This window comes from Diprion similis, chromosome 4, assembly GCF_021155765.1.
Source record: "Diprion similis isolate iyDipSimi1 chromosome 4, iyDipSimi1.1, whole genome shotgun sequence".
Taxonomy (NCBI): domain Eukaryota; kingdom Metazoa; phylum Arthropoda; class Insecta; order Hymenoptera; family Diprionidae; genus Diprion; species Diprion similis.
In genome coordinates this window covers 12046391-12074308 of record NC_060108.1, presented here as the reverse complement: position 1 = coordinate 12074308, position 27918 = coordinate 12046391, and the positions used below count along the sequence as shown (strand labels likewise).

Sequence of the window (27918 nt, the reverse complement as noted above, 5' to 3'; positions counted from 1 at the left end):
CAGTTTGCTATGTCTTTTCTGAGTTCCTGGGGGTCTAATCAGTCTAAAATAGAACATACAAATCGATTCTCAGAAAAAAGATTTATAACCCAAGAAAAAGTGAGACAACCCGTTTGGATTTTTGGTGAAAATTTTGACGACTGTGAGAGGTCCTGTAAATAATTCTTTAGTGCAACATTCCGACGTAATTTTGCTAGAGAGATCGATTAATCCAGAAATGGTCATACGAATCGATTTCGAGACGGAAAATGCTCGAGATCAGGCGTTTTCGCCTTTAATGATACCCATGAAGAATTAAAAAAAATTCAATAAGGTAAAAGTAGTAAAACAAATGCGAAGTGCCTGTAATGTACTGGATATTTTTATTGTAACGAACAGGAAATTATCTTACAATCGGGCAAACGGGTATAATATAATCAGGTGGTCAAACAATCCAAAAACTAATTGTGACCTTAACTACACCGTCGATTTTTGCACCCATTTGTTTTACTGTACTAACGCGAGTCACTGCAAGTCTTTATTTGTGATTTATTGCAAGGTTGAACTGTAGAAGGACAACTTCGTATGTGACGATGGCTCCAGCTACCTGAAAATCAAGAAATTTGATGACAATTTTTGTAGATCACACTTGTGATAAAATTTATTTATACAAAAGTATATGACAAAATTAGTTTCTATAAAAATTCAAGTGTATCGAAGAATATTTGAGAAATATTAGAAGAGGTAAATGATTTCGTGTTACGATAAAATTTCGACATTAGTCCTGGACCAGATTTTTTCTGAAAATCAACATCCTGTTCAGAATGAGGGAAGTTCAAGTGTCTAAACTTTTTCGCTTATTAATCAAGTTACAGTTAAATGTTAACTATTTTTTTTTCTAACTGTTCCAACGTCAGCAACTAATTCTTTCGAAATCTCAAATGGTTCGAACTCCGATAGATCAATTCATAAAGAGAACAGACAAAATTTCGTTTCACTTCTGCTGCTAAATTATTTTATGGAGGTACGATGACGAGGTAGGTTTTAAACGATCTTAAATAGCAAAATTCAAATTTTTATTGTAAAAGTTACGGTCGGCTTCATCACCGCGGCAGGTGATATTTGTCATTGTATATGGAATAAAAATTCTCACCGCCAGCATGAAGTTTCTCGTGATTGAGAAGAACCGTAACCCAGATAACGCGATGTCATCAGTCGCGAGCTGATGTTCAAGCCTCTGTGTCTGCGAGTGAAATGAAGAAAAACGAAGCAATTATGACCAGAATAAGATATTCCAAAATCCACAGGCTAAGTTCGCGAAGAAACGCACCGTCAGAAGTCTTTACATCAAAAAACAGAAGGTTTAAGCAAGTTAACACTGCAAAAATGATTTATCTGAAGACGTACTCGTTTAACAATTTATTTTCACAGAAATAAAAATGAATTTCCATTTTTCAGAAATCGAACATATTTTGGAGTGCAAAAAAAGAACGACTCGTTCCATTTGAAAATGCAATAAATTGTTACGAGTAAGGTCAAATATTTATGAAGTGTAAGAACATTTATTCACCCCGAGAAAATGATTGAATGATTTCATATTTAAGGAAATCTATACTTTCATCGTAAAACTTGGCAAACCTGCAACGTAATCTGTAATAATTCAGTATCAATAAACTTCCTAATAAAAAAAAAATAAATAAATAAATAAATAAATAAATAAGAAACACCTCTTACCTCGATGCAGTAAGCCTTAGCCGGGCAAGTGTAAAGCACGGGTAAGGCGATTCTGCTCTGGTCGTTAATTCTGGCCGCAAGTAGAGTGACACCAACAGTCCGTGCGACGAGGAAGGCAAAGGAACCGAAGAAGTACACCGAGTTTAGGATTCCGTCTTCGTCCGGCCTCCTTGATTTTTGAATGGGCAAAGAGGAAAAGGCAAGTCAAGAAAAAAAGCTGCCTGCATAAGTATTTCGGAGTTGCCTATTATAGACGAAAGCAGTTGAACCTCGTTGCTGTCAACTCCAAGCAATGATCCAATAGACCGCTAAATTGATTAAATAAATCAAATAAAGAGATTGTAAAATCTGGCCTAATCGGGTGAAATGATTGGTAAGTTGTTCTGTTTGTTGAAATTCTGAAATCCATCGTACACTAATTAAGCCTGATGAAGTCACGATGTCAGCCCTTTCATCTACAGTTGTAATAAACTAGGATCCCCTGTCTTGGCTTTGTCTGTGATAGTTGGATGTAGAATTCGGACTTATGTACGTTAATTATTGAAATCAAACTAATTTGTCCGTGCAACTTCTCCTGGTTTTTTATCCTCGACGAGCCAATTCGATCACAGGAACAAGTTTTTAGCACCTGCTACCTGGCACAGCGTGCTAAACTGTAAAGTGCCATCCACAAAACACCTTCAGTCATTCTAACGCCGTTGAAACCTAGTCCAACCATGTTTTTCTTGACGCGTTGATTCAATAACTGCAGTTTATCCTTCCCATGACACTTCAGAGATAGTACAGAACCTACTGTTGAAATTTTATGAAAATCGGTTCATCCGTTTTTGAGATCATTCCCAGCCAGCAGAAAACTTGACGTGGTCAAAAAGATGTCTACATGATGTCTTATGCGCCATTTTCTGGCACCTAAAAGATTTCTTTATGCCTAGAAGATGTCCTTGGGGCCTTATAGACGTCAAAAAGTGGGGCAAAAGCCATCAACTTTAGACGTATTTTTGATAACTTTGAGTTTTGTGCTGTCTATATAGGTAGATAAAAACAACTAAACGCTTTCTCTCTACAATGCTTAGTAATTCAGACGCCAGGACCGAGCGGTTAACAGCAACGAGGTTTTACCGTGTATCAGTCTTACGACAAGCCGTTGAGCAGCTGAAGACATATGAAGTAGAGATTATTCGCGAAGGAGAGTAAGACTATCGGCGATACGTCGTTATCGACTCGCTTGACCAGGGCGCTTAGAGCCGCGTAATTCTCTCTCAGCACCCTCCATTCCCCGATCGTTGGGGTCGTCGCGTTTGCCGACGTCATCCTCGTGTTTAGGGTCTTGAATCTCTCCGCCAACCCGGTTGACACCTAATCGAAGACGGAAGTATCAATGCTACGATTATACAGAAGAATGGGACATCGGGTCAAGAGTTTATATCTTGAGTTTTCTGTGAAAGTGGCCACTCAACGCCAGTGGATAGGCAACCGAAGCTACATTTTGTACATTTAATTGCAATTAAAAGGAAAAACCTTTCCTCTTAAATTTTGTCGAATTTGATCAATTTTTCCATTCATTGCTTGTTTGCACGGTTCAAATATTGAGTCATCATAATGGATGCTGATTACATCGCACTCCATTATTCATGTGTGAGAAACAAGGTCCAGCATCTGCGTTTAGATTAGATTCTTACCAACATCACGAAAAGGTCGGTGAAGTTCCACGTGAAAGTGGCTATCTTGCCCACGACGAATAGGAACATTCCAACTGCAAGGTTGTAGCCCCCTGCATTAATTTGGGAAACAGTAACGATCAATTTAACTTGATTAAGGTGATAAAAGCCTCATTTATAAATTTCATGCAAGTTTTAAGCAAAACAGTGAGATCATCAATGAATCAATTAGATATTCATTCAACAAAAAAGAAGGAATATGTCCTTCTTATGCACCATCGTGAACTTTGGAGTCCGTAAAATTAAGAAATTGACAATTCTCTTTTCTAAAAGAATCAATTTTTTATTGAACAATACCATGGAACTGATGTACATATTTCTCTACCCTAGCAGAGGGTGAACTTCGTGAAAATGTCAAGAGTCTGAGCGTAACGCTTTGAAGGAATTCAATATTTCAACAAAAACTCAATCCGCAGCTAACATAATATCATTCCGTAGGTATTTCTAAATTGGCAATAAAATTCTTAAAGTAAATCAGAGAACAGTCTGTTTCAAAGTGTTATAGCTTGAATGAAATATTGTTGGAATAAAATTTTTCAAAGAATCGAACATAAACAATTATTACAGCAATACGATAGAACGAAATACAGCAAATTTCTACTCACAGACGCTGATTATAAATTCATGAGAATTGTGTGAATATTCGTGCAGGTAATTATTCAGGCTCATGTTGGTCGCCGTGTCCCATCTGTAACTCGGTGTGTTTTTTACCATGCTCAGAATGTGTTCCAGCAATGCACACGTCAACACGATTCCGGTGATCGCGGAAAACTTTCGCCTCAGTCGAGGACGACCCCACCTGCGAGGAAAATGAGAAAAATGAGAAATTTTTATTTGGTATTGAAAAGTGTTTTTTTTTCCCCCAATTCTCTCCATCTCACAGAGAACTTTTAGTATTTCCGGTCCTCTATTTATCTCCATGAAAACTTCCCACCGCCACACTTCTGTGCTAATTGCAAAATTTTCAAATTTTCTAAAAAAGTATTCAACCTGCAATCAAGATCAACAGCTAAAAAATCTTCACACATGGTATGAAATCTTGATGTTTTAACATTTTGTAGTTCGCTGAATTTCGAGAACTACTTCGGGGGCTTTGATGGCCCTTCATCAAGTTTTATGGAGAAAAAATTCGACGAAGTAATTGAGGGTTGTGTGATAATTATGGGGTATTCCACGCCAACTCGACCAGTGTTAAGCCCCGACCATCTCAAAATCATTTCATACTTTTTTCTAACATTCTACTCGGTAAAAAACGCGACCTGAATTTTTTTCAATCCTTTTTATCACCTAATTCGGAATTTAAAAATTTTTAAACCTAGAGTGACGCATCATCGATTGTATAAACCGAACATTGACAAGTAAATTGACCCTTATTTGACGCTTACGATTTGATCCTGTATTAATTTTATTTAAAAAAATTTTTAAATCCCGAATTAGGTGATAAAAAAAAAAACAGAAAAAAAACTTGGCCCGCATTTTCCTTAACAGGGACGTTTTGTGTCATTCACTGGATTGTTGGGAATATTTTCAGATTTAAAAAAATGTACATTCGCTATCGACTTCAAATATTTATAAAAAAGAAACGGTCTAATAAATAAATTTGAAAAAAATTTAGATTGCGTTTTTAACCGAGTAGAATGTTAAAAAAAACATGAAACGATTTTGAGACGGTCGGGGCTTAACACTTGTTGAATTGACGTGGAATACTCCTCATATATTTCCGAAATCCGACTTCACGAAATTCGGTAATACGTTGCTCGCAGAACGTTCGTGGCAAAGAACAATCAATTTCAGATGTCGATGAACGTTTGTGATGAATAATTCGTAGTCCGTATCCACACGAGGAAAGCTATGGAAAAGAAAAAGTATGGAAGGAAAATTTCACCTGTCAATTAGCTGTTCCATGGCTATCCATTCCTGTTGCAAAGCCGGCCAGCGCGGTGCAAGCCATAAGAAAAGGAAGGAACCCAAAACGCTGTTTCCGTAAAACACTGCTCCTGCTGTTGCTGCGCCAATTCCGCCTGGAAAGTGTGAAAGCCAGCTCATTCGATTCAAATTAATATTTTTGTGGTAAAAAAATTATGAAGATGAATACCGATCGCTGATAGACAGAAATGTACGATCCCAAAATTTTAGGGGGCCGTTAGATGGACTGTCGAATCTCAACCAATTACGAGACAAACATTTACTTTTTTTTATTTTATATTTTATACTGTTGTGTAAAAATGAATTCGATTGATAAAAGTAAGAACTTTTTGAAACTTAGGTTAATTGTGAGTTTGAAAAAATATCGCTTTACATTTCGATGGATTTAGAATATATTCATATCGAAGAACTGGTTTAAATAAATTTTATTCTTTTATGCTTTTCTGTTGAGGTAAATAAAGGTGACTATTTATCCATTTTTATATCACAATTATCATGAATTACTAATTGTGTCATGTGTGAAGTTAAACGAGTTTCGAAGAGCCTTAACTTTCATTGGTATGATAATTTTGATTTCGAATTTTGATTTAAAAAAATGTATAAATTTCTTCTAAAAAATAATTTGTCAAAGTACGAAAACGAAATTCTAGGAAAAAAATTATATCTTTTTGTATGATTGAATTAGAACAGGTTTAGATATGATATCAGACGACGTCACGGTTTACCTTTTTCTCTCTCTAATACAATCAGGGAAATAATTATTCTCACTTAATTCAAATATTCGTATGATATCACGGATGAAAAAAGTCAGGAATAAAATCACGTACATTAATGAGAACAGAAGAAGTCTGTAACGTTTCTCTCGGGATGTTTATCAATTTTTTGCGACACTACGCAATGATCGGCACTTGAATAATACGATCTTTCGTCCTATCTAATCAACGCTCAGCGCGGCAGCTTTTAGCGAGGCTTTTAAGGGCTCAAAATGCTTATCTCACACTGAGACAAAGTTGGTGTTAACATATTACGCTCTGATAACGTTTACAAAATTATCATCAAAAGTTTGTGCAGCAAAAGTGACACTTGTGATGTCGTCGCGGTAATTATTTATATGGTTTTATTTTTTCAATCAGTACTCTGAACGTGTTTTCGAATAAATTGCATCTGCACTTGCTTTGAAGAGATTTTTATTCATCGAGAGAAATTTCTATTTATGTTTATTCTGTAGTCTTTAGTTATTGTCATTTATTTCGAAAATGAGTTTTGTAACTATCACCGGAAAATGTAGAAGGTCGATATTTTGAAGTCGAATTTTAGGTTTACCAAATTTTTTTTCAATTTGAACCTGCCTATAGAAGGAAGAATTTTCGATTCCTTTGAAATTTTCAACTCGATTTGTACTCGAGCCAAAAATTTTTCAAAATTTTCCTGTTTCAACTTTTGAATTATCGGATATAACTCAAAAACGAAAAAAGATATTGATAAAATTCAAAACACATTTTCTTAGTCTTGAATCGTAGGTTTGTATTGAAAATAAAAAATATTATGCATTTTTGCAATCATCAAATCATTCGACGTGATGATCGCATTTTAGTTTCTTGCGAAAAATATTTTTAACATTGTTAGTTTTTTCATGAATTTCAATCCAAGTATTATTACAAGCCAACAACATTAACGAATGATATTTTCCTCTGTGCTGTTACACAATCGATAAAAAATTAACATGACATCGAAAATAAATCTGATAACCATGATTTTATTATTTTCACTTTCAACATGTTTTTACGCGAAGTTAAAATGCAGTTTCACACTCACCTTTTATCTCGAAAGTTTGAGTGTCGACGGACCTGACCATGTGAACGATCGAAGAAAGCGCAACGACCAGCATCGTCAGGGTCAAAAAGGAGGCATAAATGGTGCGTAAACTTCTTCTCCGGAAGGCCAAACCTCTCGACGAGGCACTCAAAACCCCGCAAACCGGAAGTAAGCCGAAGCACTGTGCCACCGACAAAATAGGACCAATCGCGCAGTGGAAACTCTCCGGATCCTGCTATGAGAAACGAAAAAACATTTCTCTTCAGATTGATGAACATTTTATCAACAATGTTCGACACTGATAACCTGGCAAAAGATTACGAATCATTTTCAACGTCGTACAGTTAAATTTCAGGAAAATTATCATTACTTTAGCTAGTTTCACGGTGTTTGCGTGGTTTGAAATATTTCATTTCGATCGCTTTGTGATCAAGGACTTAGTAATGCTGTTCAACTATTTATTGTGGGCTTGTAAAAAGCTTCGTTGAATTTTGGTAGGTTTCAGACGATTTGTAAAGAGCAATTCGAAGACAATTTTTCACAGTTTGGCTAGACTTTAAATGGTTTTAATATCCTTAAAAGGCTTTCAATTCGGTCTAAAATAATTCGAAATGCAGTTTTTCGACATTATACTGTTCCAGAAATTTGACAAATTCCAAAGTGATTCAAAGTCTATTTCATTCGTTTTACCTTTTTTCTTGACAAAATTTTAACGCGAAATCATTTCAAGGGACTGAAATAAAATCTAAAAATTTGAACAAATTTCACAAGATTTTTAGGCGCCTCAAAAGATTCACAATAACTCACGTTGAGAAAGGGATGGCGTGAAATCTGAAAAACACAGGTAGAGAAAAATCTCTTTCTAACAATTTTAAAAGCTTGACTTGACAACAGAAATAATTGTTCGGGACGCAAATTTGTTCAATCAAATGCCATTTTTTAAATTCAACAACTTTTTCCTCCGCGTGTCCATCATACAAAAGCCAAGAATTATTTTTAAACAACAACCTGGCACAAGAGCCCGGATTCCTTTTGTCGCCGGGGAGCGATGGAGGTGTTGAGGAAAAGACTGGATTTTGGTAAGCCAGCATCTGTCTGATAAGTACGGGTTTCATCGGGACTCGTAATCGCTCTTCGATTTAGTAGCGGCCAAATTTTTCGTTTGTCTCCGTTGCACAAGATGTTTGGATCACCGACGTCATTGCGTCGATCGTTTCGTTTCACCGTCATTTGTCCAGTCACAGCTTATATAGACTTGAAGTCAAATGCAGTTCACGTATCGTGTCTATATTGCGCCACTAAAACAATACTGTAAGACGTCATAAATTAATATTTTCGTTTTCCATCTTCTTTCAAAAGATTTGTGAGACGAAAAAAGTAACGAAATTTTTACAACATATAGTTATTAAAACGGTTATTGCAAATAAGATGTAATTATGTTCGAAATAGGAAATTCTTGTGGTACACTGAGAATTTCCAGAAACTTAATTCCATCCTTATGTAGTATAGTAAAATCGTTGGAAGAAGAATAAAATGTTTAATATGAATTGTAAGATTATCGGTGAAATACAAGCAATTATTCATAATTGTATGGAAATTTTTCCTGAATTAATCATGGTTTCAACTATTCTCATCAATTTTATGAATGGTGAACCTCAATATTAAATTGTTACTTCCTCACATAATCCTCTAATAATGATGGGAATCAATTTTTTTCTCATCACTTAAAATGAGATTTTAAATATTCAATTTTTTCAAAATTAAATACAGTTTTGTTTCCGAAGGTATGAATAAACGATGCCACGATAGAAAGCTAAAATTTTGCGTCTAATCTTTGCCAATAACTTACTCGAATCTATCACTTTTCTCTTATTTTTATCATTGTTTCAGCTTCTTTCACGTACCGAGTGGAAACGGAGTAGCTAGATGATCGATTAATCTGAGTTCTTAAGGTGCGAAAGTAGATGAAGAGGTAACTGTCGTGAATATAGTGAAAAGCCACCGTCGGGTCAGAGAAATAACGCGCGTATGAATAATGGAAGTGCTGTTATTAATCTGAGCTCGCGCAGCTCAAATTCGTCAATTAATTAAAGTAGCGTGACGCGCTGTTGTCATCCAACTTGTTATCACGTCCAGCCAGTAGTTTTACTCAAGAAAAATTACACAAGTACGTAATAAAGTATGTACAAGTATAAGCGCCATGCGGTATTAGTGACGAGCTGAAAAAGACATGCGTGTGTAAGAAAATCCGTAGTCATAAAAGTTTCAGAAATTGATGGGACGAATGGATTCAGCAAAAGCCAAAACAACGATCTTGTCAATTATTTATCGTACATTTTTCTGACAGTCAAACGTAATTTTGATAGTTATTTGAATACACGTATATAATTTTTTGTTTTGTAAATATTATTTCACTAATCGTTGCTTGGAAGGTTTTTTATTGTAACTGGATTCTGTGTATGAAATAAGTGATGAAAATGAAAGAACATTTTTCAGAGTAAACAAGCTTTGTTCTAATTGTAAGAAAAAAATTGATAGTCATCTGTTACAGTTAGGAGATCAATATATATTATGAATGAATACTAGTTCAGATAAAAAAAATAATTAAATATTGATTTAAAGGTACCTCTTTTCATGATGTTGGAATCTTTTTAAATTGAGGTATGAAAATTCAAAATAAAAATCTCTGCGAATCCAGTAATATTAACAGAAACTAGATAAAAATGTGTTTGAATTTCTTCGTAAATTTTGAATCAGAGATTCTGGGTTAAAATTCTGCTCAGTTACACGGAGGTAGAAACAAACAAGCGATTCAAAACTAAAGCAAAAACATATGCATCCAAAAAATGTATTTGACAAATACCTCAATTGTTAAGAAAAGACGTTAGCATGAAATAAAAATTAATTTAGGAAATTTTGGTTTGACAGAATAAAACTTATTTCATAACAACAAAACAGTTGGAAAAAAATTTCTACCACGTGTAAAGTGCTTCTGAAACTTTAAACATGTGTTTCTTAAAACTGTGTTTTTAAAGTCGGCAAGCAAGATTTCTCGGAAACTGCTCAATCGATCAGTCTCAAATTTCAACCCAATATTTTGAAGTACATTTTTTAGTAATCAATCGAAGGTTTTTACTCACCGATAAATATTTTCCACTTTATAAGAAATTTAATTTTTTTTTGTTTGAGAAGCCGCCATTTCGTCAAAATTATTATTTTGCATATTCCTTCGATCAATTACAAGATAATACATCATATTAACGAAATATTTTTGATTTTTTCATTTCATCGTGCTTATCGCAAGACACTTTTTTTACAGGTGCTCCCGTAGATCAGCTATAGCAGCTTTCAAAATAATTATTTTTACAAATAAAAAATTTTAAAATACAGTTCAAAGTTACTTAGTTAATGAAAAGGTTTTCTCAAGTAAAATTCTTGAAAAATCGATTTTTTTGGACCTCCCAAAACTATATATAACCCTTTAATAGTTATCCGTGATTTTTTACAGTCGAATAAAAGTTAGAAGTCTTACAACGTACGGATACTTCACAAACTCTAGCGAGAATAGAAAACGGCAAAAATTATAGAAAGCAATGTTCGCGACAAGCGAAAAAAAAAAAAAAAAATCAGAAAAATCCACTCTTACCCGGTGGAAAAGCTTATTTTCATTGTGACCCTTGCCTAAATTTGCGAAAACTTCAGAGCTGCCGATGAGACGACGGCAATTAGAGGAAGCGGTTCCCGATCGGAAGACCGGGTCGCACTGCCCGCTTACTATACAGGCTTTGGATTAAACGCGAATTCGCGGCCTGCTGCGCCGGATGCGTTGGATTTGCCTGCGTCTGACCACAACGCGCCTAAAACTACTTGCGGACGCGATTCTTGTGATATGCAGGCGAATAGGAGTGAAAACAGTGTTGGGCAAGATGCAGTTACATTTCCATTAAAAATTAGAAAAGTGTAAAAATGTATCAATTACTAAAGTAATTGAATTTGTTTTCAATTAGAAATTACAAATTCAGCAATCACCAAAGTAAGTGAATTTATTTGCAATTAGGAATTACAGATTTAGCAATCACCAAAGTTTGTAAATTTGTTTTCAATTACAAACTTTAAATTTAGCAACCACCAAAGTTGATGAATCTGTTTTCAATTGCAAATTATAAAAATATCAACCACCAAAGTTAGTGAATTTATTTTCAACTACAACTTACTAAAATGTATTAATCACCAAAGTAAGCAAATCTGTTGTTAACTGGAAATCAATTCTGAAATGAAATGAAACGTAATAACCTTTATAATTTGTAATTGAAATCAAAATCAACAACTACATATATTATAAAGGCAATTTATTTTGTTTTCAACGATATATTATACTTTTCAAACAAGTTGAAATTAAATCACTACTGTAATTTGTATTTGATTTTGAATCCAATTTCATTTTTCGTTTGCGAAGGTAGTTTTTAATTGCAGATTTCGTTTCAACTACGAATTACAAAAGGATTACTTCGTACTTTCCTAATTACAGGTAATTAACTTCGTTTTCAATTACAATATAAAATTGCAATTTTTCATTTGCAAATAATCAAAAACAAATTCGCACACTGGTTTGAAGGATACCTTTAAAAGTTTTTTTAATTCAGAAAACTGTATCTTCGAATTTTTTGAAGGTTGATTTACAGGCTGATAACGGTAGCTGTTGTCACTTATTGTTGAACACACACAGTATACAACGTGGCTGTATCTTTACCCTGTTCTCTCACAAAATTTTCAGCCCTTGGCTGATAACTATGTTAAAAAATTTGATATATTTGAGCTATAAATCATTTATCAATCATCAGTTATAATCGTAACTGATATTCTTCAGCAATAAGCATATTTTCTCATTTGGATAAATATATCTTGCGGTAAAAGTGATTAGATCGAAGCTTCCTTTCAAACCAAGTTCAAATGATCTGCATTCGCAAACGATCACTGTTGAATTGATGTTCTTTTTCGCAATCTTTTCGAAATTGTAGTAATGAAAAATTATCTTAATTTCCAAGACTCGAACTACTGTACTATGTTCTAAAAACAATCTTTCGGGAGAAGAAAAGAAAAGAAATTCGTTCCGAAATAATCAGATCTATAAAAATCAGGATTGCGTAATTGTGTTTTTCTGACACAGTTTTTACCCTGTTCGCTAATTTTTGCAACTGAGGGCAATGCTACTAGAGTGTTTATATGTATTCGTTCGTTTTTCGCTTTTGTTCTAATCGATATTGTGAATTTCAGGCAATTTTTTTTATTTGTTCTTTCATTCAATTTTCACTTTACTGTACCGCACATTCGCGTTTTTGCAGATTATGTTTTTCCGAGCAGGAATATTGCGCCAGTTTAATAAGCCTAGTTAGTACTGGCACAAGAGAAACCTATTACCGGTCGTTTATTGTACACCGACGAACAATTTTCATTAAGCCTGTCTAAATATGTTAACTGATAAGCGTATTGAGGCGCGAAAATAACCGGCCGAATGAAAACACTTTTAAAAAATTAGTCAACGTCATGATTTACAATCTGTTGCGCTGGCCAATATATTCTGTATCAAATCGTTTTTCACACTATTGGATTATTTTCGAAACAAAAAATTTCTTTATAATGAGAATTTTTCTTTTATTTCTTGTTCCGACGTTTTTATCCACCCAGCCACATGCTGAGTCAGAGAAAATATTTCTTCTAAAAATTTCAGATTTGTTAAGAAATACAAGAGAAAAAATAATTTGATGGCTTTGTAAAAGCTGAACAGGTTGGAAAAAGTATCTTGATAAATATTACTATTCAGCAGAAAAATTTGCCTGATTAGTCTTAAAATGTGACCTGATTTTTATGGAGCCTATTTTGTGTTAATCCTGGAAATTTAATGTTTGTATACTTTGCGATTCGACAAGAATCGACAAGAACTTGAAATCGTTTTATTCATTCGAAGCAATTCACTATATCACCTTTGAAGTAACGAATTATTTCTACATCTGTTAAAGTTTAAAAAATAGATTCAAATTGCGTTAAAAATCGCTGATGAAGAAGCGAGATTGCACATTTTCTCTCAAATTTTTAATAAACCTGTTCAAATGACAAAAAGTGTTTATTCATAATATGATATTAAAAATGTACTTAATATACAATAAAAGGTTGTAATTTTATCAAATCTCATAGGATAGCCACGAAGAAAAAACAATTTTTAATTTACACCTGTGTACTTTTGCCGCGAAAAAGCTACCCGCGAACGCGTGCGAATGCAATCGAGCTGTTTACTCAGAGAGGCTTAAAATCGACGTAGTTGAAATCATATAGAGTCGTGTGTATCATGCACACGAACATGTGTGGCTCGGGAAAACATCGTCCTGATAAGGGAGCTCATACCCAGTGCGTGCCAATCGTTATTTTATCTTTCCGATTGCAATGGATTCAATGAGCGATGGGCGCGAGTCCACGGACGTCCCTTCGGACGAGTTACGTTAATCAAGCTGGTAGATCGCGTTCGAAAAATTCCGTCGACGAAGTACTTATTTCCGAATTATTTCGCATTCGACGATATTTTGGTGCGAGAAATTGTATTTAGAATGCAGACAACCCTGAGTTTGACGTCAATTGACATGCGATTAGATCTCAATCGATAATACTCCCGGTCGCGAGACACTGTGTATTCTAATTTTACAAACAATTCTCGTGATGATTTATGTTGGAAGGGTATTCTTATTTTGTACATAATTTATTACAAGGTGACTTCTAATTATGGATTGTAAAAGTCTCTAAATCTTACAGGTTTGCCAGGTAAAAAATAGTAATTTTACAAACACCTTGTATGTCTTAAAATTGAAATAATGAACGAGGAAATTAAAATAATCGTTACAAGTTGTATTCAATCTGGTTTAAAGTCATCTGTTTTAAATTTCACTCGTATTTGAATTTTTTTCTACGCTAAATATTTCGCAATAGCTGTAACATTCGGAACGATATAAAATTTTGACTTTCAAATTTCAGTTTTTCTTTGTTGAGAAATTCCATAAAATTTCCTGACTTATTTTTAATTATTTTTCCAGGTTAAATAAGAACGCACAAAATGACAAAACTCTTACATCACACTAAACGTAGAGAATTATTTTACGTTACTGAGATCATGAATGCAATTTTTTACAATTCAATTTTTTCGAGTCTTCTTTCATGTTTTTCTTGATTCTCCCCGGAATATTTGTGGATTAATGGATCATAATAAAAAATAAAAAGGATGAAAAGTTTAAGGGTAGTTATTAACAAATTTACGACGATTTTTTTTAGCAAATTATACAGAAAACAATCTGGTTACAAGTATTATCAATTGTATGGATATGATGTTTGTGTTGCTCATTAAATATAGTTATATGGCAAGTTACATCTTCGTGTTCTGCTTTAATTCGCGGGTTATTCCCTATCTAAAGCTACCTCTCGATTCGACATTTCAGTCTCAGATCAACATTGTTTAGATGTAACTTTGAAATCAACTATACAAGTATAATTTGAGATGTTTTTTCTGAAAAAAAGCGCAAGTGTTACCTACTTGTAGCCACTTTTTTCCGCGCAATCGTGAAAATTTCGAGATTTAGCTGCTTAAAAGACAGATCAGGCTTTCTGTCTCGTTTTCAGGCAATTTTCGGAGGGCTGGGTTTCAATTTACATGAGAACAATTACCGCAATTTCGAAAGATCTGATTAGACCAATCACAACTCATATGCAATAATTTTCAATTTTCTTCTCAATATTCCTAACAGTTTATCCTAAAACGACGAATTTTTAACTTTTACATAGCTTGTATATTATTATAAGACATCTTACAAGTATATTCCTTACATTTACCTTGGGTATACACATTGAAAATTCATATGCTTATATTCTAATGTCCAGCACTTAGATGCACGTTATTTAAACATCGGAAAAGATTTTTGCGCGTTACTCTAAAATACTTCTTTTCTCCTCTCCCGCTGAGTAATGAAACTGAAACGCATTATCGATTACTTACTTACTTTCATGTAAATGGAAGAAAAAAAAGATTCACAGTGTATAGGTAATACAATAAATCATCATCGATTAAGTAATCCTCGACTCTGGTTCTTCGGAAAATTCGAAATACGAATCAAGCTTGATTTTTGTTTTTTAACGAAAGAACAAATGTGCGTACAATTTTATACAAAAACACGTATCATGAAGAATAACTCTTTTTGTTTCTTTCTTTTTTAAATAACATATCGCAAGAGGGAGAAGGGCTTTACATTTCTTCAAGACTAATCACGAGTTTCGCGGGATAATAAGGCAACGGTTTTCGATACAAATAATGACAAAAGAACGGAAAAGTGTAAAAAAAAAAACGAGAATAAGAAAACTGAAAAACATCATTGCATCGTGTTAAAATTCGCTGAGCTCGATATTGTTGATACTACGAGCCATTAGGTAAATTTTAAGCCTATTTCGTACGTTCGGATCGTATTATGCAACGCCAATACCGGCTGTTTGGAGATAATTCCTTAGATGATTAGCGTTAGGTTCTGGAATCTGACCAAGCAAACCGGGAAGCTGGCCCGGTGATAGTTTACCAAGACCTTGTGCCAGATAGAGCCGCACATCACCGATACCTGCAAGAATTATCCACAAATAATTATTGATACAGCAACAATGAGAATTTTTTCAGAATATTGAAACAAAACCCAATTAGATCTTCCATTGTACAAGAGCTGTAAGGCCTAAAAATACGCGCGAAGTGCAATTACAGAGTATAACTTCGCTCATGAAAAAGAAATATATATATATATAAAACACACACGCAAATTAAAAAAGGGAAATTGCACGCGTACTTTGGAGCGGATCATTCTTAGGATTCCCGGCATAAATAAGCCTGCTGTAGGCTGCTTGGTACCCGGGAGCATCTTCGACCTCTGGGAAAGCCTGATCCTCGGGTAGAGTGCTCTCATCTTGAGGGAGCTCGAAGAACTCCACCAAAGTAGCCAATAGCCGAGGGTAGTAGGCATCGTATGGACTGTTCAACATTTCTGGACAATCTGTGAGTAGATTTGATATTCCGACGGCTGTAATTTTTCTCTCAGATTCACCGGATACCTTTTGCAAATCTGCAATTAACACACGGTCTACAACCATGCCAAACATCCTATAAAGGAAAAATCGATTAGAATCCATTGAGATAGTGAAAAAAGAGGTTTATTTTAGTTTGGTTAAAATTGAAATTTGAAATGAAGGAGAGAACTCGAAAAAAACTAGTTTAACCCTCTGATGATCAAATATTCTGATTTTGTATTGATAATTAATTTGCTTACTGTGGCTGAATTTGGTCGATTATTGCGACCAAATTACTGGCTCCGTACTTGACAGCGTACGTTGCGAAAAATACGATGAGACCTTTCACATATTTAGTCGTTTTTGAGGATGTTAGCCTTTGGAAAAGCAGTACAAACACTTGCTTCATGTAAGGCTCAAGCGCATTTCTGAAAACATGATTTATAATCAATGGGACAAGAAAAGACTCAAGTCATGGATTTGGGATGAAAGGTTTTTTAAAGCTGAATATGAATACGTATTATATTCTTTGAAAATTGGCGAAATTAAAATTCTCTACAAAAATGAGGAAATCTCACGTTTGAAAAAGAAAGGATTCAACTTACGGAGGAAAATGTTCTATTATCGTTTGCATCAGATGAAATCCTTCATCGTCATTAGCCTTAGATGCAATTAGTTTCTGGAAGACACCCAACAAGCCGCTGATCTTGTTTTGGGTGATAATTTGGTGAGGACCGTGGCTCACAAATGCCTGAAGTAATCTGGTCAGTGGATGGATATTGGCTTGGCGTTCGAAAAGGACAGGAGCTAGCAGACACGGGAAGAGCGCCATGTAAGGCTCCGGAATGTCCGGAGCTGTTTGGAGTTCGAGTAGAAGGGAAAGAATTTGAAAAACGTAGGGAATGAATTCTGCGAACAGTCGAAAAAGAAACACTGAATTAGGATCATTTAGTCTCGCAACACGAAGAACATCGATCGAATGTTGAAACTAACCCTGAATATCTTGTTGTAAGATTCCTTGAAAAACTGGAAACAGAGCCTGTTCAAAGGAAGCGACAGCAGCTGGGTTTGTTTTGCATACAATTCTGAAAGAGGAATGAAAAATGAGTTAACAGATGTCAAAAATGTGCTGGTAAATCTGTTCTTTAAATATTACGAATACAATAATCAATTAGAATTTCTTTTGTACGATGAAATTGAAAGTGTTTACAAATGGGAAGCTCTTATATACTTACTTTATGGATAAACTTAGAGTCTCGAACAAATAGTGATTGAAATGCGGTCTCCTAGGGTTTCTCGCTACAATCGTTAGCTTTTCCGTCAGTTTAGGTAGCAAGTCACCTAGGAACGGTACGACTCTCTCTTGCAGAATGAAAAACGTTCTCATCACAGCTTTCATTGCGTATTCATTTTCCTCCGAGCCTTGAATCTCTAGAGTAGCAAACAATCCCTTGAGCAATTCAGCTGCCAGAGATCCGAGCACTTCTCCCTTGACTCTGCGATTAAAAAGGATACAGAAAGAATTATTGAGATTAGTTTGACGAATAAAGAATGTCCCTTTTGAAGAAGACTTCATTTTCACTGTTCAATCAGTGTTTATAGTTCTGTTTCGTACTTACAAAAGAGCTCCGTCAGGTCCCTTTAAAGTGAGTATTTTCTCAATAGCACAAGCTGCGTAACTGTGAACAACGGAACTCGAAGCGGTGAGATGTCTGACTAAATGAGGCAGACTACCGATGACCAATTCCTTGGGTAACACGGACCTAAAGATCATTATGAATTTGATTGCGTCTGCTTTGAGAACTGGAACTTCGTTAACTGAAACGAAAAGATTTAAATTAAGACATGTCCTGTATTTTTAGTTGCGATTCACCTGAATATAAAATTCATCCAGTCTACACACCATTCAGTTTTGCTAGCTCTGGCTCGATATGTTGAACCGCAAACTGGGGCAGCGATACCAAATCGCTACTCTGGGTTACTCCATGCTTTTGGGTTTGACCCTTGCTAGCACTGCTCGTGACCAAGTACAGTGCCGCATCCTTGCTACGCCAATTTTCTGTTGGTTTTTCAGCATAATTTTGCAGCATTACCTGAAATGCCACATCGAGTTTAATTAATTGGTCACATAATAATGGTTGCTATTTATTTAAGATTATTTTACCTGAATGTAGGATCCGAAAATCTCCATAATTTTTGCTTCAAAATATTTTGACAGCACTTTCACGAGGTCGCAGGCAGCACGTCGCCTCGTGTCAACATCGCTACCCTCAATATCACGTCTTATGTATTCTTCTGGGTTATCCTCAAATAATTCATGGTCAGATTCTGCAAAAGATAAAGGAAAAACGTACGATGAGCACTTTGTATTATTAATTTTTTTTTACCACTGAATAACAAACCTCTAAACTCCATGTTCGGTATGATCACTTTTTCACATATACTTCCTAAAGTTGTCGGATTCTCAAACAAATGCCTGTACTGTGCGCGATCGGCGACTGTGGCCAAAAATTGTAGAGCATTAGATACCAGCTGTAAAAATGAGAAATTGCAATGTTTCATTCATTTCATTCACAATTGTGCCATGGATTCATAGCATAAAAATTATTATTCACTAAACAAATAAAAACGTCGTTTACCGAATCGAATTTTGGTTGTTGTCCAGTCGACGTGAGGAGATTCCAAATTGCGGTAACAAACTGGGGCAAGAACGGCTGGAATTCTTCGTCGTACTTTTGGGCATATAGACCGACATTGTCGCATACCTGAGATTTCAACTGTTCAATTACACCAGCTTCTTCATCATCCTGTAAGTGAAATAAAAATGGTATTCCAAACGTTACAAATTGAAAATTATGATTATTATTAGGATGACAGCAGAGTAAAGGAATTGTCCCAAGCACTAGGGTCAGATACAAATGTACACCAAATTTTAAGTACCGCTGTTTTCAACGCTGGCACATCTACAGTAAGTAGCATGTGAAAGTTGGTCATCCAAGCATTCATGTTGTCCTCAAAGTATTCAGGCAAGTCCTAGACAAAGAAAAAAGTATCTTTTGTACCGAAATACATAATTTAGTTGAATTCACTCCAAGTAATTACTAATACATGACCATCCATGTATTCACCTATATAACTCGTTACTTACCTGAAAATTCAATGAATAAAATACTTTGCACAGGATGACCAGGGAGTTGTAAATAACCTTCAAGGCTTCAATATTGTTTGCATGGACTTGAGCAAGATTCATGGTTGCCTATCAAGAATGAAGTGGATATTAGAGTGAATTCTGACTATTCAGTTAATTTAGGTACATTAAATTTCTGATTCTCTTAATTTATCATATGCAATTTCGCAACGAATTCATAAATATTACATATCTTAGGAACAAATTTTTATTCTATTGGTATACTTTTTTCTAGCTGAATATAAGAAAGCAATCTATCATTATAATAAACAATGTAAACAAGATCCACATTTCTTACCAAAAAAAGATCAGTCAAAGGTTTGGCGAACTGATCGAGTACAAATTTGATCTCAGTCCAAAGGCTCTGGCTCTTGAATTCGTATCTATATCTCTTAAATAGGGAGTGAGCGGTGTGAAGAACACCGTTTATAACATGGAAGTCACCGGTATTAAACTTTTCAACCATCTGATCTATGAGCTCTGGCCATTTCTCAGGGAAATCGTGTCTACCGATAATGGAAACAGCATCCGATAACTGTTTCTGGATTGATTCTGGTGAGTGAAGCATCAGGTTCATTATCAATCGTTTCACAGCTAGGCGATCTTCGGAGTGTATGCGATCTCCGGTCTCGTCATCCTTCATTGATTGTGGCGGAAAAAAATACAATCATTCAATTAGAAATTAATTACACTTGTTTCGTCTTTGAAACTTAGGCGGAATGAAAATTCTATTTTTATTCAAAAGTTTAGACTTATTCTTTAGTAACAAAACCAGGGAATCTGTAAAAAAAACTCAAACTAAAATTCAAATTTTTAATTATCTCAGAATATGTCGTATTACAGAATTAAGACACAGACATCTTCTCTCAAGCCTAAAATATTAAGTCTGATTAAAATCAATTGTAATCGAGGATCAATATCAGTATATTTTCATCATTAGTGTTGAAATAATCTAGAAATTAGCTTGTTATTTAAAAAATTAATAAGTTACTAGCGTTCCAGGAGCAAATCCAATGTTAGAAATGAAAAATCAGGTTTATATCATGATTTCCAAGAATCTGTGATCAAAGATTTAGGGTCCAAAGAGGAATGCTAACTTGAGATAACCTTGCTAACTTCATTACATAGCACGATACGTGTTGTGTAAACACTATTTTTTGTGCATCAGTTACAGAAACCTCTAGGAGAATAGAAGAGAAAAATGTAGCATCTAAAAGGAGCAAATTTGAATGACGTGTGTTTTAGCGCCACGCTAGTATTCACAGAATAAATGATTGCGATAAAATGTAGTTAAAACACTAGATACACGTACGATTTTCCAGTTCCGTTTGATGTAGTTTTTAAATGTGACTGCGCCGGTGATTCTGATGACTAAATCAACTTCAGCCTTGTCGATCAGATGAAGCAATAGCAGGGGATAATTTTGGTTCACTTCGACGGATTCCAAAAATTTTTCAGCTGCGTACAAAAGGAAATAAAAGTGGTATGTGAACAAATAAATTCGAAAGAATGAAGGAAAGACAAGGTGAATTACTCTGACTGGATGTATTTGTATTTATATTGGTTATCATTGATTTAGTGAGGTTATGCTCACCGGGTCGCCTGACGTTGACGTCGGGGTCGAGTGTTTGCTTGAGATACGCGCTCAGCGTTAAAAGATTTTCGTCGGTTAGCTCCATTCTGTAGTATTTTTTTTTTTTACAAATATGTGAAAACTTGCGAACGGAAGAGTACAGCGAGTTTCGGAGACAATTAACACGACATAACCCACCGGCTTCTTTCTATTCTTCCATTATTCGACTAACTTCAAATTCCGTGATCTAACGTACCGTTTCCCACCTTAGCGTCGCCGCTCAGAAACAAGGCGTACTAGGTATTTGCTAAACTGTGCTAAACTAAGCTCACCTCGGTTGTTACAATCTAAAACCCTTATATCGACGCAGAGCAAAGACTTACCGACCGAACAGAGTTACCGACAACAGTCTAGATTACCCTGTGAGTATGCAAATCGTTCCATCCATTCGTAATCCGGTGTCGCGATAGTTGTTTGTTTTTCAACTCTGATTGTTTCTATCTCCGATCAAAAACCGCCATTTCATAAATTTTCTCTTAACGATAATAGAATAAAAATAAATACGTTGTTAACGGGGTGACTTTAGATGGTGAAATTGAGTGTTTACGTTTGTATGTTTACTCTTGTGTACGATTGTGACTTTATTGTTATGATTTGGATGACCTGAGAGATCAACACGTGAATAGTATATTGTGTAACGAAGAGGTAAACTCGGTCTTTTCGGACCGAGCGTAAGTTTGCAAATCAGTCGCAGTTGAGGACGCGTACGAGCCGGAGACAAATAATATATCGCAAATACGTGAGACCGTTGCCTCATTGTTGTATACACGATTCCTAACATAACAAAAGTGTTACGCGTTTTTTACGGAGTGCGGAAAATGCAGAAAACTTCAACTGCCGTGGGTATCGGTGCAAGTTCAGTGTGTTCGAAACAAAAGAAGTTTACTCGTTAGGTTACAATCTAAATACTAAATTAATTCGTTGACAAAAATGAAAATTATATTCCAAAAGTAAATATTAATCAGTCTAATGATCTGTTAGTGTGATGTGGAAAGTGAAAAATAGTGAAGTGCTGTATTGTGTGCAAAAAACAGTGTATTATTCAGTCAACGACAATATAGGTTCCTGGAGACCGCCGCAACTTCGTTCTTCATTGGTAAGCAAAATGAAACATTAATAATTATAAATAGACCAAAATTTGTAATTTGTCTGCGAAAAGTTATACTTGTTCATGCAACACGTTTTATTAATTTGAGAGAGTATTTAATGTGAGAGGTTATGTAACACGAATACAAGATATGTTAGAGAGAGACACCAACAATCTCCTCATTCTTTTCTGTCTCTCTTCTATTTTCGCTGCCGAGTTTTATGCTGACTTGTCTCATCTATCTGTATTAACCTCCTTGTTGTTGTAACCAGAGAGTGTGAAGCATGAAATTGAGGTTAGTGTCGCGTAATGTTAGATTGTTTAAACGCAATACCGAAAAGACCATCTTTCAGTCCTAGGAGTGGAAAGTTGTCTTTTCAGAACTCCGCGCATGCGCATTCGCAGACTCACTCGACCGTCGTAGAAACGGGTAAATTGTTTGCGGAAAACACGCATGGAAAAATGCGTGAAACATGTTTACTTTATATAAATGAGAATAGTGATCGGTATAATAGGTACGAACGTTTAGCGAAAAAGCAGAGAGATAAGATATTAATAATACAGATGTTGAGCATATTGTTTTGTGTTTATTTTTTTTAAATATAATTTATGTTGCTCAGATGAATTTTCTTTCGTGTCTAACAAAATTTCATAAATAAACCGAGCAATAATTAACAGATTACTTTTGTCCCTGAGTTTATTGTTGATATAATTTCATTATTTTTGTATTGATCCAATAAAATTTCGTCAATGTTTAACAATATTGTGCACAATAAGTCTCGAAATAGCGACCTTCCACTTCGATGCATTTGTTGGTCTGCGATTTGAATCCTTTGTACACAACTGAGAAGCGTCTTGATGTAAAAGATCACTTGAAAACAAGCAGCCCGATAGATTCCGAATCGATTTTCTGCAATTACAGAGACTTCTATATCGGATTGGCAAAAATTTTTTCAATAAAACTTGTAGATTTTCTCATGAAAAATTTACGTCTGTGATAAAAAAACAGGGATTTCCATTCAAGATGTCGAAATTACAATCCCTCACGTCCTCAGGGGCTTGGGTGGGGGTTGAATTTTACGGGGTTAGTTTTTCCCCTCAATATCAAACAGTTTCAGGGTGTCCAGTATTTAATATTAAATATTATATTAATATTAAATAAAGTAAATTATGGAATCAGGGATTTTGATATCACCTGGAAAAAAGCCGGAAATTTCTTGTCGTATCTGGAATATACTAATTTTCATCTTAGGTTGATAAAAATTTAGCTATTGGGTGAGAAAAACAAATTTTTCTTTCACCTTTCAGACAATGGTTGTGAAGCAAGCTCTGATTTCTTAAAAATTGTACGTGCTAGCAAATTCTTATAAATTCGCCTCACAATGAGCTGTGATCTAGTCAAATATAGAATATTTTTGTTCGTATGACTATTGTATTTTTCATATATTGTATACATGAGAACAAACTGGATAAATAATGATTCTTGTCTTTCAAACCTGGAATTCTCAGGGAATTACGTTTTCACAAATAACTGAACACCCTGAGTTTTTGCGCTGAACATTTCTTTGTATAATTTATATTTCTTGATATATTTCGATGTCTCAAGATAAAAAAACTCACCCTGTATATCTGCGTTGAGTTACACAAGAGCCTGTTTTTGGGAGACATTTCAATTTTCATTCATTTACGTTGCAAATGATCTGGAGTTTTTTTTTTTTTATTATAATTCTTATCAGTGTACAGATGCTTTGATAATTCGAATCCGAAGATTTTTACCACATTATTGCAGGTAAAAAGTACTTTTTTAAGTGCTTAATCTCTATGCAAAATCTGAATAAATTTATATCTTGATAGAATTTCAAACTCTGTACAAGTATTGATAGAAATTCTTCTTTTCTAGATCCAAATCCGTACATTATTTTTCATGATTAAATTTCCAAGTTCGTAGGAACAATTTTTTTACATCCAGAACATTGTCGAAATCTTTGACGATCACATTTGTTGATACTATGGCTTCTGTAAAAACGTCATTGTCCCAATTTACCTCGCGAATTACTAGATCTTATCATTTCTTTATCAACTTTTCAACGAAATTGGATCTTCATCTAAAAGTGTTTCTTCCGTTTCAACCGAGCCCCAATATCTTCATGCTAAATTCACAACTTCTTCAGGCATATTATACGTAAGTAGATTACATAAAGTAAGAAACGATGTGAATTTTACGTAAACTGCATTAACAATCAATAAACACGACTTATCCAACAACGCGACGATTTAAAAAAAAAAAAAAAAGAAAAAAGAAAATTAATTTATCATAGAGAAGCTTACGGGACTCGTATTAATGTCAGTAAACAAGATTGCCATTTGATCGACGTAACTGTAGTACATTTTTTTTACCGACACTACCCCACTATCACGTCGTCAGAGTCGTTTATCCACTTCAAACGGTGATACATAAGTACTCAACGTAAAAAGAAATTGATTCCAATTTATTTCACTGGCGATGAATTAGCGATCAGCACTTTGTTCTCAGCTTAAGCTACCGATCGACACTTTACTTACCGATCGAGTCATCTCGATCAATCGAATCTCCTCGAAATATTACCTACGATTGATTAAATAACTATATGTAACAAATAATTATGTAACAAAACCGGTCGGTTATGCAGTTTTCTTTTTTGTCTTGTACTGTTATTATCATTAGAAATATTTTTTCTATATTTCTAAATATCATCAGGAAATGATGAATTTTACACATTTTCTGTCAGCTTTGATTTACTCTCTCGAATCACATATATATGTATATAGATTTCTACAATAAAGCTTTGTAAAAGACTATCAGTGATCGTTGGAATTTAAACGTTATGTAGATTTTACCAAAAATCCGTTAATTTCAGGACGATATATAATTTTAAAACAAACAATCTTACATTGTGGATAATAAAGAACATCCTGCATATCGATCCGTGTCAATGAAAATTGAACTAAGAGTATTTATTTATATGACACGATATTAAAAAATTGACGATAAAACCAACGACAGAAGAAAGTGTGGAGTAATAGCTAATTATTTTTGGTCACCCTGACGTTGCATGGGGACTAGGAATAATTTTACCGTAGACACGTAACACTAAGTTTCTCACGTTAACACACGTCGCTCTGCTTTACCGATAATGAAGGATAAAATTGGAAGGGTTAGAATTGGTATAATGGCAGGATAATTAAAAAGGTTTTCATTGAATAATTGAAGACCCGCAGACAAGTATATAGGAGGTCGGAGTGGCGTCGCTGCACGCGCGTAAAACACGTTCCAATCGTTCCACTCCCGGATCCTCTACGGGCTCCCCTAAATCTCCCGAGGGTTAAAAATGGAAAATGAAAAATGAAAGATCGCGCGTTGGATTGATCGTGTAACACGGCGCAATATCATAATAGCATAATGGCGTAATGCCGGAGTTCCCGCATATTTTCCGACAACACTCATACCAACCTCACAATTCACATGCGCACATCAGAGGTCGCTGCTGCCTTGACGGTTGAAAATTAAAAATTGTTTGATCAGTCGGGTGACACTGCGAGCTGCTTCGTTCGCTTCGTTCGCTTCGTTCGCTTCGTCGTACCAACGATAAAGATGTAATTGCTGAAGTGGACTGTCTCCGGGGGCATCATTACCGCGAGGAACCCGTCGGTTTAATGTTTCATAACGGACATGAAACGTTATCAAGCCTGCAAGTGTCCAGGGCACTGACAAATGTTTATGTTAGATCAGAGGCCTTGGTAAGCCTCGACCTGCTGTCTGTCTCTCCCTTATACTTTTACTCACCCCGTTCTTTAACCGCTGACACGGAAAACGACAAACTTTGTAGATGGATCTATATTTACGGCCAAGTCTATGTACGGCTATTGTGCCACTCAACGCGTACCGCACGGCTCTTATTCATTAATAATTAGCCTCAAATTCGCCGTTACATTGTTACGAATAAACTTTTAAGTCTTTTTAGTTTGACGAATTTATTCTTTTTTCAATTCTATACCGTCAGAGTCTTTAAGGGGGTGCTCTGGTCGATTTCGACGTTCGTGTTTCTAACTCCAGATATCGAGGCCCACGTGTTTAAACACAAACAGGGCTTAACAATCTCATTCTATACACGATTCTTGACAAAAAGACTGTTATAAATTTTCATTTGATGCAAGAATAAAGAAATGGCACGAAAAATACAAAATCGCTGTAGTAAATTCGTAGTTTTTCTGCCATTTCTTTATTTTTGCATCGAATAAAAATGTACGTGATGGAGTACTTTTGTTCAGAATTGTGTATAGAATGACTTTGATGTCTGAAGGTATGGAGGACAGCGTTAAAATCGAACAGTGCACCCCCTTAACCGTTCGTCAACTTATGGTGGAAGAACGACGAAACGCGATTATCCATTATCCAACCTGAATCCATCTTCAGGACACTGAGAAAACGTTTTTGATCCTTTAACTAACGAACGAAGGAATCCTTCCGTCCGAAATTAAAAAAGCAATTCAAGAAACAGAAATTTGTTCAATTTTCTACGTAAAATGCGGTAAAATATGGAGAAATCTTTGTTTTTTATTGAAGAAATATAGTTTTGAAAATAATCATAGGTGTACAAAAAACAATTTGATTGAACTAATTGAATATTATTCCAATATTAAAACAATGGACGGGGTTGAAACATTTAAAAGATGTGCGCGGGTTTTTATCTTTTATAAAAATAAAGGGGAAAAGAAAGAAAAAAGAAAGAAAGAAAAAATGTCTTTATTTGCTTTACACCAATCTATACACCATTAATTATTAATCCAGGAAGTCGGGTTATAATTAGTGTTGGCAGTTGTATAGGCGGAGTAGCTTTTTGATTCCGCGGAGTTCTGTAATGCGAGTTTCAACGCGATGCGATCTCACTCACAGCGCCTGTGCCGGGGCAATTAATGTCAACGGAACGAGCCAAGACAGAGTAGAGGCACTTATTAAAAAGCTCATAGTCATTTTTCATCTGTCACGAAACGCCGCTTTTGTCCACTCGAAAGTCGAACGGCTGCAGCAGTTGTAGACCGACAATGAGGCGAAAACCTTTTAAATACGAAACAATTCATGGCTTTTATCCACACACACACACACACACACACACATACATTCACACAAAGAGATAAAGGAATTAGAGAAATAGAAAAGGTGAAAAGAAAGAAGACTCAAGTCTACGGGCTAATGTCAACTAATTGACGGTTATTAGATGAAATACACACACACACATATATATATATATATATATATAAACTCTTAGACGCAATGTTGTTATACGCGATGAAATAATTGGCGATCGCCTATCAGACTTACAATTAGGTAATTTTAATCTAATGATCCACGTTTTAGTTCACGGCTTAGACTGTTCTGTAAAATCGTTTTCACCAGCAGGCTTCAGAACTAAGGAATAAGGGTGGATATCATTAAGTTGTTTAGAAATAATTTTTGCCGAATTAAAACGCGTGCAATATTGGTACAAATAAATAAATAATTTGATCTGTAAAAACAGAACGAGATGATCTGATGATATAGCGGAGGGAATTAAGGCGAGGGAATTCATTCAATTCTCATAAAAAAGCTTCTATCACATAATAATCGGTGATCGGTGTGAGAGTGACTGATCGGACAATTTCTCGGTTCACGGTGAAGTGGCAGCAGCTACGAGCCCCGTTGATGGATTGACGCGAATTCCCGATTCCTGAAAATTGATCGGTG

At 35.2% G+C, this 27918-nt stretch overlaps 3 protein-coding genes across 3 annotated transcripts in view; all 3 read right to left on the bottom strand.

Moving 5' to 3' along the window:
* The window catches only part of LOC124405424 (protein lifeguard 1-like), a 339693-nt gene that overhangs the window by 41121 nt on the left and 270654 nt on the right, over window positions 1-27918 (bottom strand). The window lies entirely within an intron of this gene.
* Window positions 464-11007, bottom strand: LOC124405421 (gustatory receptor 5a for trehalose-like). Its single transcript, XM_046880294.1, has 10 exons — window positions 10819-11007; window positions 8181-8470; window positions 7173-7407; window positions 5317-5452; window positions 4037-4230; window positions 3393-3484; window positions 2849-3069; window positions 1714-1882; window positions 1133-1222; window positions 464-586 (listed from the first exon to the last, which is right to left on the bottom strand). Exons 2-10 carry the CDS (start codon window positions 8400-8402, stop codon window positions 518-520), a joined length of 1428 nt encoding a protein of 475 aa, XP_046736250.1. The 5' UTR covers window positions 8403-8470; window positions 10819-11007; the 3' UTR covers window positions 464-517.
* On the bottom strand, window positions 15542-21297 carry LOC124405417 (exportin-2). The gene is made up of 16 exons (XM_046880291.1): window positions 21032-21297; window positions 20750-20895; window positions 19736-20074; window positions 19399-19506; window positions 19191-19283; window positions 18890-19057; window positions 18653-18782; window positions 18415-18578; window positions 18154-18343; window positions 17870-18068; window positions 17486-17746; window positions 17244-17335; window positions 16856-17159; window positions 16511-16678; window positions 16034-16344; window positions 15542-15814 (listed from the first exon to the last, which is right to left on the bottom strand). The coding sequence occupies exons 1-16, from the start codon at window positions 21114-21116 to the stop codon at window positions 15669-15671; spliced, it is 2904 nt and encodes a 967-aa protein (XP_046736247.1). The 5' UTR covers window positions 21117-21297; the 3' UTR covers window positions 15542-15668.